The sequence below is a fragment of the Ahaetulla prasina genome, chromosome 3, assembly GCF_028640845.1.
Source record: "Ahaetulla prasina isolate Xishuangbanna chromosome 3, ASM2864084v1, whole genome shotgun sequence".
In the NCBI taxonomy this organism is placed as follows: domain Eukaryota; kingdom Metazoa; phylum Chordata; class Lepidosauria; order Squamata; family Colubridae; genus Ahaetulla; species Ahaetulla prasina.
This window is the reverse complement of record NC_080541.1, coordinates 50,018,684-50,032,429: the sequence shown is the minus strand read 5'-3', so window position 1 is coordinate 50,032,429 and position 13,746 is coordinate 50,018,684. Positions and strand designations below refer to the sequence as shown.

The following is a 13,746-nucleotide window of genomic DNA, read 5'->3' as shown; positions in this document are numbered from 1 at the left end:
GCAAAGAGATTGGAAGGGAAAGCTAGTTTACAAATTCATTTTTTATTTCATAGAAAATATTCCCAGCTCAGTGGAGAAGGAGCTACAGAATTTTAGATTCCTTGCTTTATATTATTTTTAAATGTAATAACAATGCCTTCTGAGAAAGTTATATGCATAATTAAAAAATAAATTATATTGTTTGGAGAAACAATATTGAAAATCAGCGTGATTATCACACTGGAATAAAACCATACAGTTTTAGAATAAGTTTTGCATCATGTTATTCTTTTTTCTTTCAGGCATAAGCAACAAAAATATCATAACGTATCCTGTTTAAAATCTCAATTTCGCTAAAAGGGATCATTATTTTAAAAAAATAAAATAAAAAGAATATCTTTGATTCTGGCAAATGCATCTCTTTCAACCTTGCTTTGCTTTACTTTGGCCAAAAACTTATTTTGTTGGCCCTTCTGGCCCTGGTTGTCGCTTTTCCCTGCTGGAAGTTTGGCAAAAGTAAAAAATGGGCAGAGGACAACACATTAAAAATTTTAAGTGTATATTAAAAACTTTTTTGTATGCCCATTATCCTCACTATGTGCTCCAATTGTGACTAGGAGTTGCTTCAATTGCATTCCCTTCTTTGGCAAATGCAAAGCAGGTATATAGATTCAGTTATACATCCGCTTTGCATTTGCCAAAGAATATATATATATTGAATGGTCTGTTTCTAAGGTCAGCCAAAGGTGGGGGCAGCAGTTTAATATTGCCTCTGGCATCAACCTCTTTCTACACAGGGGGATGAGAGTAGGGATTGCCATAGCTAGTGCTAGAATACTTTCTTGGTCCAAGGTAGTAAATAAAACTGTGGCTCCAGATAAAACTTGTTAGAAATCCTGTACCTTAAAAAGAAATTGTCTGGGTAATTGGAAAATAAGACTCTCAATGTCTTTGGTTGTTGGAAAAGGCAAAGTAGAATATTCTTGTTGAACATCTGTGAGCTTCGATTGATTTTCCATATTTTGATATGCTATTAATATGATACATTTGCCAGAGGGAAACAATCTTCCTGAAGATCTTCCAGCACCAGATTAATGGCTGCTCACATAGCAGGACTGAGAACTATGGCTAAAATATTTAGTACAAGGACTGAGAAATAGTAATTTATCTTTTCTAGCACAAAAACATGTCACTGTATAATATTTTTTTTATTAACCTACCTAGTTCTACACATCTGTGCCTGTTCATCTTTTCTACAAGACCATCTCAATGTTCAAGACACTACTGGCACTATTTCCAATGATGTTCTTTCTGGTTGTGAATGGTACTAATGCAATCTAATTTACCTAGTCACAAGGCTGCATTGTTAAACATTTCTGGGATTCCTTAACAAAGCTGAAGTCCAGCAAATCAAGAAGACACTGTTTGAGAATCTGATCTTATTAAGTAACAAAACAACAAAAAACAATGAATCTGTTGCCTTATAACCAATGAAAACAAAGCCTAATTAAAATTAAAAGTTAACAGCTACACATTTTCGTCAACCACCATCTCACCAAAACCTATATATATTGTATTTCCAATTTATCAAAACTTGAATTTCTTAATATTTCTATTAATTTTATAGTAGTCTTTATTTCACATGAGAAGAAGCTTCTTTTAAACCACTCCTGCAGCATGTCCTTCTGTAATTCTTTTCCACGTAGAAACCATTTATGACAACTCTCCAGAACAGAGTCCTGTCACTTTTCAAAGGAATATTCAGAAAGGTGCTGCTCTTTTCAGGGATAGGAAGGGGGAGCAATTGAATGCAATCATTGATACGAAAAACAGTTTATTCACACAGTTCAGTAGCTAACGCACCCTCCAGGTTTCTGGACTTGCCTACCTTGGCAGACAGACTCCGTGGTTTGCTGGAGAGGATCTCTGTAGCTTCCCTACAGTGGGTGGAAAGGTTCAGAATTGCAGCAGCTGCTGCTATGTGGGTGTCTTCACTACATTGACCGTAGCGATAAGAGCTGGCATGGCAAGGACTCTGTGTGTGGGCGCTAGCACTAGGCTGCCGATTAGAAAATTTCCCTGGATTTGAAAAATGCTTTGCTGTTGAAGAGAGATTTGATTAGAAGTAGTTCAATGCAACTGTCCTCCTATTAAAGGGACAAAGGCAATCAGTTCATACAGTAAAATAGACAAAGAATATATGAAGTAAAAGCTACTCTTGACACCAAACTCAATGCTTTTTTTTAAGTTTCAGAAATTAATACCCTGTTTCCCCGAAAATAAGACATCCCTTGATAAGCCCAATTGGGCTTTTGAGTGCATGCACTAAAATAAGCCTCCCCCCAAAATAAGCCCTCTCCCAAAAATATTTAAACACAGAGCTTGAAATCAGGTAGGATGGTAAGAGGAGCCCCATCTTGCTCCATGCACCCCAAAATAATAAGACTTCCCCAAAAATAAGGCCAAGCACTTATTTTGAGGGTTCAAAAAAATATGAGACATAGTCTTATTTTCGGGGAAACATGGTAGATTTAAAACATTGACTGTGTTGCCATATCAATGTTCAGGTACATCCAAATTCAGTAGAGGACAACATTGTAAATCCATTTCCTAAAATGTTACAATACTATGTGAAGGAAACGTTGTAGAAGTTTGATTATGATACCATGCCTGCCATCTAGCAAATTCTGAAGCCCTCCCCCATGGACATTCCTGCCTTTTGGTACAGATTTGTCTCTTTAAAAAAGTTTTATTGATATTTTATATACATTTAGCCTGAACTCAACATTTTATGCAGCATTCATTTTGGTTCTTGAATTGAATCTGTTGGAATGTATTATCATTTTCCTGCAAAAGTGCACATTCACTTAGAGTGCAATTGAGTTCCAGTTATTCAGTTTGAGTGTGCTGACAGTTAAGTTCTTATATAATTCTATTTTTAATCGAGAATTTTAAAGTGGATATTTATAAGATGACAATTCATGTGGGGTACAATATTGTGTCTATCTGTATCTCAGGAATCATCTGGATTTGCCAGTTAATAATGCCCTAGAACATGAGTTTTCAAAATGTACATGACTCATAGTTTATCAGTAGCTTCTCCCAATCATGCTCTGAAAATAATGTTGCCAAAGCTTTGGATACTCTTAAGAAATATGAAGCCAAAGACTTGTTGTTGTTGTTGTTGTTGTTGTTGTTGTTGTTGTTGTTGTTATATGTTTAGACTGAATTTGGCATTTGTCCTCCGATCAAGTCCTTTCCAAAGACCTGGGATAGGCAGATATTGTTGTTTGATGGTGTTTAAGTCATACTCACAGGATGTAAGCTGTTCCAAGTAAAACTGCCTTTTGCAACTGATTGATGTTTTTGTCAATTATTATTATTATTAAATTTTTATCTGCCTCAAGGCAGCAGGCATAATTAATTGGAGGTTCTGAACAATATTCTTCCCACTCTGATAGATTTAAAATAAGGTTTTAAATTTAGAGGAAGTAAAATTTATACTTTGAGAATTATGTTCACCTTGTCTCTAGACATAGCTAAAATTGTATCCATTTCAGAACAATCTCTTTTTTTTCTTGAACCACCTGAACTACAGATTTATTAAAGCAAGATGCACTGAAGCTTCTTTAGCAAGAGGACTAAGCAAAGAGGTAAGAATAGATGGATAACTTAACCATCAAATTGTATAGGCAAATGCAAAAAGCAACCAATAAGCAACCAGTACATCAGATAAAGGAATTACAGGGGATCACAATACAAACATCAGAGCAATCACTCTGACCTTATAAAAATGGCAAGATCTTATTTTAACAGTGTAATTCTAGTAACTTAGATGCCACAAGCATTTCTACAAGAGGTTATCAGTTTTGTATAATTACACCTTTTTACATTAATTAGTGGGTATTGCATATACGTTTGGGTATGAGTCTTATCTAAACAATATATTATTTGCTATCCGCAAGAGTTGTGATCATAAAAATGCGTATGTATGTATGTATTTATGTATGTATGTGTGTGTATATGTATATGTATATGTATATGTATATGTATATGTATATGTATATGTATATGTATATGTATATGTATATGTATATGTATATGTATGAGAAGGAAGGACTCACTGGAGAAGAACCTAATGCTGGGAAAGATTGAAGGCAAAAGAAGAAAGGGATGACAGAGAACGAGGTGGCTGGATGGAGTCACTGAAGCAGTAGGGGTGAGCTTAAATGGATTCCAGAGGATGGTAGAGGACAGGAAGGCCTGGAGGAACATTGTCCATGGGGTCGCGATGGGTCGGACACGACTTCGCAATTAACAACAACAAATATGTATATGCATATCTATGTGTGTTTGTGTACACATACACATGTGCATACCCAATATATATTAAAAGCATCAAGCACTGTTAATGTGTATGTACTGTAAGATATGCACAGCAAGATATGCAGAAACCTCCATAATTTCTCAGAAGGAACTAGATATTTTTACCATAATGAAGCTTTTAACTGTTCTAGTTGCATGTTTTGCTTTGTGTGTACACCCTGGGAGATAAAACACACAAAAAATGCAGTTTAATTTTGTCAGTCTCTTACTTACATTCAAAGGATTGTGTGGGCTTTTGTCCTTGTATAGTTGGCATCATTGTGCATTTGCCAAAGACTTGGGCATCAAAGCTAGCATAGTCAAAAGGTACTTTCCCATATTTCTCTTGCTCTCTTGTAAAAGTGGTTCTGGAGGAAGGGATTGCTTGGGCAGATCGGCAGCTATACTGAGATAACTCAAAATGTTTCACCAAGTTTGCCCTTCATAATGAAAACATAAAATATCAGAATAACAATTAATATTAGATTCATTCTCTAACAGAGATACACCTAACAGGCTAATTTGTTAGAGATGCAGATTAGCATTAATTGTTTAGAATTAGGAAACACAAAATAGTAAGATATAAAAACTAATATTGTTCATATATTTTTTTAAAGGTCCTTTCTTATATATATAAAGATGTGCAGATTTCAACTCCTAGTATTCCCCGGCCAGCATGCTTAAAGCTGCCAAGCTTGAGAAATATTAGTCTACAGAATTATCTTTCTCACCATAAAACTCCTCACAGCTGAGCAGACAAATTTAGTGGGTTTTGTGTTCAGGCATGCCTGTTACCAGCTTTGACTGATTCATCTGTTATATCTTTTTCTAAATACAGTGCTCCACACCTACCCTTGGTTGGTGTTTCTCTGAGAAATTAGAAGGATAGAATTGAGTTGGATTTATTCCTCCCAATTTAGGCCTCATGAACACATACAATATTACCGTATTTTTCGGACTATAAGATGTAGCAGAGTATAAGATGCACCTTAGTGTTTGGGGAGGAAAATAAGAAAAAAGCTGATTGGTGAGTGGATCAGCCTCCTGGAATACCCCCAATCAGCTTTAACCCAGAGGTGAATTTTAGCACAAGTTCGTTGGTTGTGAGCTCTGCGCCTTGTTTTTTTTTTCAGCCTCTGAAACCTCCATTTCAGAGGCTATTTTTCAGCTTCTCAAACAGAAGTTTCAGAGGCTTTTTTCCCCTGCCATTTCAGAGGCTTTTTTTCTGAAACTCCCTTTAAGAGGCTTTTTTTCTGCAGCTCCATTTCAGTTTCAGAGGCTTTTTTTCAGTCTCCAAAAACTCCATTTGAGAGGCTGGGCGGGCTACATTCAGAGTATAAAACACACCCAGATTTTCACCTTCTTTTTTGGAGGAAAAAGGTGCATGTTATACTCTGAAAAATACAGTAGCTCAGTTCTTTATCCATGACCAAATAATGGATAACAGTAGTTATATTGTGAACCAACCTGGCATTTATCAGATACCTAAAAGAAAAACCTCAGGAAATTTCAAAGTTTCTTTTGAATTTTTCTTTAGTGTTGGTGATGGCAACACTAGCATTGCCAGCATTGGGTGGTGGTGGTGGTGGTTCTACACATAATCTATCATTCTGAATCCTTCATAGCTGTCCATATGTTATGGCCTGTCAGCCACCTGCCCCTCCAACAGCCAAATCAGAGGAGAAAGAGGAGGCGTGGGAGGAGGAGGGTCAGCCTCAAGGCAACCCAAGAGCTTCAATGGGGAAAAGGGAATGGAGCTGGCAGAGAGAGAGAGAGACTGAGGCAGAGCCTGGGCTGTCCATTAGCCCTCAGATAGAGAGTCAACAGCCCCCAGGTTTGGAGGTTGGTGATGAAGGAGAAGAGGAATATCTGGGTCCAATGCCTGATGCATGGCTGCACAGAAGGCAGAGAATGGGATATCCTGGGGAAAGGAAGAGTCACCGATGCTAACGAGGCCCCACCCTAGCTCTGGGGATAAAAGGCAGGGGGCGGAGATGAATAGGTGTGACAGACAACTATTCTTCTTCCAGATGGATGGACTTGTTAGCCTGTGAAATAAACTTTTTGCTGGGGCTGCTGATATTCCTAATAAAGGAATCTTTTGAGTTCATATCAGAGGGTGTGCCATGTTTGGGGAGCTGGGTCAGAACACCATACTTCTGAAAAAGGCCAGTCCCTTTTCTGGAAAGGAATAGCCTGGTAATTGCTGTCCAAGGGTAGGTAACCTCACATTTGGATTCCTGAAATAAACTGTATGTGGGGCTTCTTTGTTTCTGATGCAGATGAGTGGCCAGTCTTCTGGGTGGGCTCCTAGCCATACTTATAGTATTCATATGCTGAAACTACAGTGCTGGCTACCCATTAACTACCATGCCAATTAGTATTGGTTTATAATGCCCTGAGTTACAACAGATGGCATCTCCTAAATGACCTTGGCTGATTTTGAAAAAGCTAAGCAGGGTTGGACCAGCTTTATATTTGAATGGAAGATCACCACCAATGCACAGGGTTATGGACTAATCTGAGATTTCATATAGCATTCTGGAAGATATGGACTTGGATGTGAACTCAGCTGCAGGGAGACTTTACTTCTTTATAAAGCTCAGAACAACTTGGAATCAATGTGCCTATCTTTGCTTTAATAAATCTGTACAATTGCTATGATCATCTTGAGAAGTCTTACTGCTGATTTCAATTGTCATCTTCCAGACATGCCAGTCTTTTTAATGGTAGCAAATATTTTTTGGAAGGCTTTCCTTTGAAGTTAGAGGGTGCCTCCTAAAGATTCATCTTTTCATCTAGGTCTTCCCTGTGTAAACAATAGAGTGGGTTTTTCCCCTCCCTTTATACATTTTAATGCATCATATATTTTTATTATCCTTTTTGCAATAAAATAAGAAATTTAATGGGATTCAGGATATAAATAGGTTAGTGAATATGAGTTAATAATAAAAAATAATGAATTTGAGTAAATACAGGTGGTCCTCCACTTACAACAGTTCCTTTAGTGACCATTCAAAGTTACACCACCACTGAAAAAGTGACTTATGGCCATTTTGCACACTTATGACCTTTGCAGCATCCCCATAGTCGCCTGATTTTCATTTGGATGCTTGACAGCTGGTTCATATTTATGACGGTTGCAGTATCCTGGAGTCACGCGGTCATCTTTTGCAACCTTCTGACAAGCAAATGCAAAAGTGCCAGATTCACTTAACAACCGTGTTATTAATTTAACAATTGCAGTGATTTACTTAACAAATGTGGCAAGAAAAGTCGTAAAATGGGGTAAAACTCACTTAACAAATTTCTCACTTAGTAACATAAATTGTGGTTGTAAGTCGAGGACTGCCTGTAATGAATAGATTTATAAATGAAATGATAACAAAGTCCCAATTTCCCTGCAGAATATCCATGGTCAATTGGTGGGTTGTGGTGATCTTTCAGGTGGGAAGATATGATGAGTGTTATTGCAAACATGTGGTGGCGCACATGTTTGCAATGTAGTTAGAATACAGTATTGCAGGCTAACTCTCCCGACTGCCAGCAGCTCGATCCTGACCAGCTGAAGGTTGAGTCAGCCTTCCATCCTTCTGAGGTTGGTAAAATGAGGACCCAGATTGTTGGAGCAATATGCTGACTCTATTAATCGCTTAGAGAGTGTAAAGCACTATGAAGTGGTATATAAGTCTAAGTGCTATGGCTATTATAATGCTTAGATCAGCCAAATTGCCCTTGAATTTCAGTAGCAAAATCCTAAGGGATTGGGGATGCATTAGGACTTTATATTGTTTATTTCTGTAATAATGAATGATGAGGTCTCATCTGCCCCTTTTACATGACATTTTATAATGTATTAGCTTAATATCTGTGAATTTTTACCTGCACTACCAATTCCCTAAGGGGGTGTGCATAAGCGCACCAGTGTGCCTACTGTCCCTGTCCTACTGTCCCCATTTTTATGTGTTTATGGCTATGTTTTGCCTATTTATATCCATTTATTTGTGCCATTTTTTTCATGCGTCCATGTCTATGTCTATCTGATACTTGTTTCCTTGTACTTGTTGACAAACAATTAATTAAATAAATAAATAAATTTAAAATATTTCGAAACATTACAAACTATAGCATGAATATAACATGAGTTATAAATGACTTTTTCCAGAATGCATCTACTATAAATATAATTCAAAACTTTTACCTGTGCATCTGATCGTGGCACTGCCCTGTTTTGAGTGATTCGTGTTGACCTTTTTCCTGAGACATTGCCATTTTCTCAGCTGCAGCAATTGGACATCCAGAAAGACTATTGAAAAGATTGTCAAAAGTAATTGTTAACAATTTATACTCAGAGGTATTAGGATTTCTAATATGTATTTTGCATCAAAAATAAAATATTATTCAGCTTGTTGCTCTTTTTATTCTGCTTATCATGTTAATTGCTATTACAGCTTTTAAAATCTTACTATATCTTCTTTTCACTCTTATCTCAAGCTGTTATGCTTGATAGAACTTCCTCTCCTATACATCTGATGATTTTGATCCAGTGAATTCCCATGCCCATTGGGGGCTACTAAGATAGCCTCCTACATACTAGGAGGTTATCCATTCTTTCCACCTGAATGTTGCTAACACAATTATTTCATTACTTCCATAACATCATTATCTCATTAGACTTTGACCCCTCTAGTAGCAAAGCTGACCTTGAACATTTTGTGATATAATACTTCTTGTTGTGATATAATACTCTTTCTTTCTCTGGGAAATCAGCCAAGTAAACCTTATCACTGATTTTAATGTGGCAAATTAAACCATGATCTATCATAAATGGATCATAAGTTCTTAGAAGAATAAATCAGTACACCAAAGTATATCAAGTTTGAATCTAATCAGAATTTTTTACCATACAGAATTGATCACTAGAATTGATCACTAGTCTTTACGGTTCCTTGTAAGCCATTTCTTTCTGGTTTTAGATGTTTTAATATCCAGTTTATACTTTGGATTTCAAAGGAATTGAAGATGCCACATTCCTGTATAAAGTATTTATACAGTAAGTACATAATTAAAACCAAAAAGATGGGGAGGGCATATATTATCTGAGATTGGGTAGCATGTATTTATATTGGCATCCTGGCTTTCTTAAGCAGAGCTGTCAATAGATTATGATTTAGGAATAAATGTATTTGATTCAATTCTAACATTTGTTAGTACTGTAAAAATGAAATAACATAATTTCTCCAATTATGTACTCATCTTTTTCATTGCTTTCAACAGGAGGATTAATTATATGTGTCATTGTCTTTCAGTAAAAACCTTGGGATCTAAAATATTTCATTTTGGCTGAAAATTCTTAAATTTATGTTTATGTAAGAAAGTTTTCTTGCAGGAGTTAAAAGGTTATATTGACAGTCCTCCGTTATCTACAATACTTGGACCAGAAACTCCATTACTAAGTGAAGTGATTGTAAAGTATGACATCACGCGACTGTGTTGATTTCTGATGACAGTTACAACAACCCCCGTTTCAGATTTTAGGAAAATCCCACACAGTTGTCAGGTGCAATGTTGCATGATCTCCATTTGTGATCTCCTGCTAACTTTCCCATGAATTTTCTTGTCAGTAGCCAGCAGTGAAGGTCTCTGGCAATTACATAACTGCAGGACAGTGTGATCGTTATAATTGTGAGTTGCCAAGTGCCCAACTCCCAATCACATGACTGTGGGGATACTACAATAGACATAACTTCCTGCCATAAGTATCCTTGTACAGTGTCATGGTAACTTCAAGTAGTTGCCAAACAAATGGTCATTAACCGAGGATTACCTACATTGTTGCTTTATATGAAATGACACAAATTTTTAAAAAACATACCCTTCTTGAAGATACTAGATTATCATCAATGGAAGCAGGCTTGAATTACCTTCTGTGAGTGTTGCGATTGCTATTGACATGTCCTCTTCCTGTACATCCAGGAGTTGGGCACTTTAAAACGTTTTCATGCATGGCAAGGACTAAATAAAAAGAAAAAACAAACAAAAAATCCTGAAATCCATGCTAATTTTACAGAATAGTTCAAAGTTGGCAATTAAGGTCAGATTTATACCCTTAGGTTTATATTAGTGAAGTTTCAACCCCCCCAAAAAATATTAAGACTAGTCACAACTACAAAATGGGTAGCTATATAAAGTGATTAAATGAATGAATTAATAGATGAATAAATGCATAAATAAAAAAGAAACTATCTCACACAGTTATTATGTAATTCAAAATAAGCAGAGAATTTAAGAGTTTGAATCACCATATAATCTCCCAAGATAACAAACCTGACATTTGTTAAATAGTTGCCCATCTTTCTTAGAGGATAGAAATTTGTGTCCACTCTTGAAAAACCCTCATCATCTAAGTGTTTCTATGTCTGAGATCTGATGACAGACAGACAGACAGACAGACAGAAATAGATATGTCATGTCTGTCTGTCTGTCTGTCTGTCTGTCTATCTATTGAATTTAACACTGTTAATCTCAAATAGACGTTGGAAGGTAGAAGATTGTTTTATGGCAAACTGACTTCCCAGCTGTGAAACAATAGCTTCATTATCCTCTCACACTGTATAAGCTACTAAACTATTTTTGTTCATTTCATGCACTTTACTTCAGTAATTCTTGATAAAATAAAATGATTCAAAGCTTCAAAAAAATAATTAAGGCATTTTGTAAACAGCTATGGGAAATATAACCAAAATAATTTTTTCCTAGCATTAAGTTCCAATCATAGCAAAGCAATTTTACTTCTTTAAATATTACCACATTCATCACCAAAGTCTCACTACTAAATCCATAGGATTACACTTAAATTTAAGTAGGTAAATTTGGGGTATAGCTTGATTTTGGACCAGGTTATCTGTTGCTGGTCATAGAAAAGAAGAGGATAAGTTATTACTATCTGACCAACCCAATCTGAGTTGGTCAAAACCAAAGGTTTTGTCTTCTGAGCATTCCAGCTCGTGCTGGAGCCCATTCTTATACTCTGGGTGCTTTGGGCTGTTCTCTGTGTGGTAATTCTCTGAGGATGGGCATGACTTCAAAAGCTCAGAAGACAAAACTTCTGATCCTGGTGATTAACCCAGATTGGATCCTGAAACATTATCCTGGGACAATATATTCACCTTCTTTCATAATAGATATCCCTTTAAATACAAGGCTATTACTAGCTTCAGTCTTTGCTTAAATTCACAGAACAGCACAGCTGTGCCATTTAAAAGTTCTGAAGGCCGATGGAATATTTTCTGAATCATCATACAGTTTTGAAGAAATCACAAGTCACCAGCTCTGTGCCACATAATTGCTTTTCTGACTGTCACTCAGTGGAATTGTTTTCATATATTCAGAGAAATGAAAACACCAAAGGCAGCATACCTACCATTCCAAGGCATAGTGCCTGTTCATATCAGTAGAAAGGGATTGTATAAATGTAATAAATAATACTATTCCTGCAGCTTATTTCTGCTTTCAGCAACAAGTTGGAATTAAATTATCCCCCTTTGCAAGATTGCTTGGGAATTTTCTTCTTCTGTTCTTTTAGACCAATCATGAAATATGTAAAAAAAAAAAATCCTACAGGAAATAACAAATTGTGATCCTCTCCGTAAGTGTAACACACTTATTTTATATTTTTAAGGAGTCACAAATAAATAGCCAAATATATAACCCTTTCTCTCAGGAGGCACCAAGCACATTATTTTCATAGTCTATCAGTGTAGCAATTATTTTTAGCACAATGAGTGGCCATAAAAATCAATCTGCCGAGAGAGGCAAAGGGCTTAGGGTTATAAAGGTATTCCCTGGGTATATATTCTTCAATAAATCATAGGGGATTTTATTTTGACCAAGAGCACAAGGCAGTATTTTCATTTCAAATGCCCACTTATGTTTACTTTCTAGAGTGATTGCAAAGTAGAAGTTCAATTCACTTACATCCTAGTAAATGTATCCAAGTGTGAGTGTGCATGTGCACACTCACTGATACTAGACCTGATTGGTTTTTGCATTTGAGAAGCAAAATAGCATCCAATTTAACTTTTATTTTCAGTATGAAAATTTGGTTTTAAGTCCCAAATCAAATTTAGTTCCGATAATATTGGAATGATACAACTCACTAACTGCTTTGCTTAAGGAACAGAAATTTTAGTTCATCTGTACTGAACTAGGATGCTTGCTTATTACTGTAATAAATTCATACATCATAAATTAGCAATGTGATCTTAAATACAATTAATTTTAGAATACCCCAAACTTTTGTAGGTCCTAGGCATTGTGCCTAATGGATAATAAGATGGTGCTTTGCCCATCCTTTGATTTAATTTGGTATGGCTTGATCTCATGATATTGTTCTGATTTGTCTAATCTTCTTGAATTATAGATACAGTTATGAAGGTAAAGTAATCCTGATGATAGCCAAGGTGTTCATACAAAACAGGAGGGGACTAATATTGAGGATTTGTGGCAGCAAGGAACCTCCAGCCTCCATTCTCCAAATCAAAAAAATATATATAGAAATAAACATGGCATTGGGCCAGCTTACAAATCTAGGTGTCCATGTTATAACCTACATGGTGTCTGCTCCCACGCCCTTCTCTTTTAGTACAATTGGAGGCTGTTTAGAAGTCTGTTTTCTTACCACCAATACTTATTGCTCACTAACCCTTCAAAGAGGGAGAAAAAGAAAGTTTTTTTTAAAAAAAAAAGTTACCTGCAAGCGACGGGAAGATCACAATAGGTAAATAATTTTATAATATAAAATGTCAAATACAAATAAGAGGAAAATGCACCAAATGTTAAAGCTTTATCAAATTGTAGTGTTTGCTGCTGTTGAAAGATGCTCAGTGAATGTGTTTGTTCCTTTTGGCTTAACTTTCAAAGGCTAAGCAGATTCAGACCTGGTTAATGTTGGTAACCAGGTCTGATACCTAGAAATATCAAAGCTATGTGAGATACTGGGAAGTTGAAAAATCATCAAAAAATCATCAATGTCAAACCATTTCTGCATGGATACCAAGAGGTCTTCGCATCCATTTCCAGCTTGACTCAAAAAAGGCTTGATTTAATGTATTTATTTGTAAAATCTTGACACTCATTTACTTAATCTAGGAGTCTGGGCACTTGAAATAGAATACTCTGGTAAACACTATGAGATACCTAGAAGTTGAGGGATACTTACCCAATTAAGTTTCATAGTGCTGAGATTTTGTTCTGGAGTTTTACCCATGCAGTATTACCCAGCAGTGGTAGGGTGAAGTAGATATAAGATTATCATTTAGTTATGATGGCATGGTTTTTATCTGATCTGGTCCCTTAGGCCAGGCTGGTTTTGCTCAGCAATGGACTGTATTCAGCTTAAGC

At 36.2% G+C, this 13,746-nt stretch overlaps 1 protein-coding gene across 1 annotated transcript in view; it reads right to left on the bottom strand.

Annotated features, from left to right (window-relative positions):
* The window catches only part of ST18 (ST18 C2H2C-type zinc finger transcription factor), a 95,382-nt gene that overhangs the window by 41,029 nt on the left and 40,607 nt on the right, over nucleotides 1-13,746 (bottom strand). The window contains exons 6-9 of the mRNA XM_058174469.1: nucleotides 10,269-10,359; nucleotides 8,546-8,650; nucleotides 4,579-4,784; nucleotides 1,868-2,079 (exon numbers count right to left, since the gene is read on the bottom strand). Coding sequence (XP_058030452.1) covers nucleotides 1,868-2,079; nucleotides 4,579-4,784; nucleotides 8,546-8,650; nucleotides 10,269-10,359 — 614 coding nt within the window. The remainder of the gene's footprint in view (nucleotides 1-1,867; nucleotides 2,080-4,578; nucleotides 4,785-8,545; nucleotides 8,651-10,268; nucleotides 10,360-13,746) is intronic.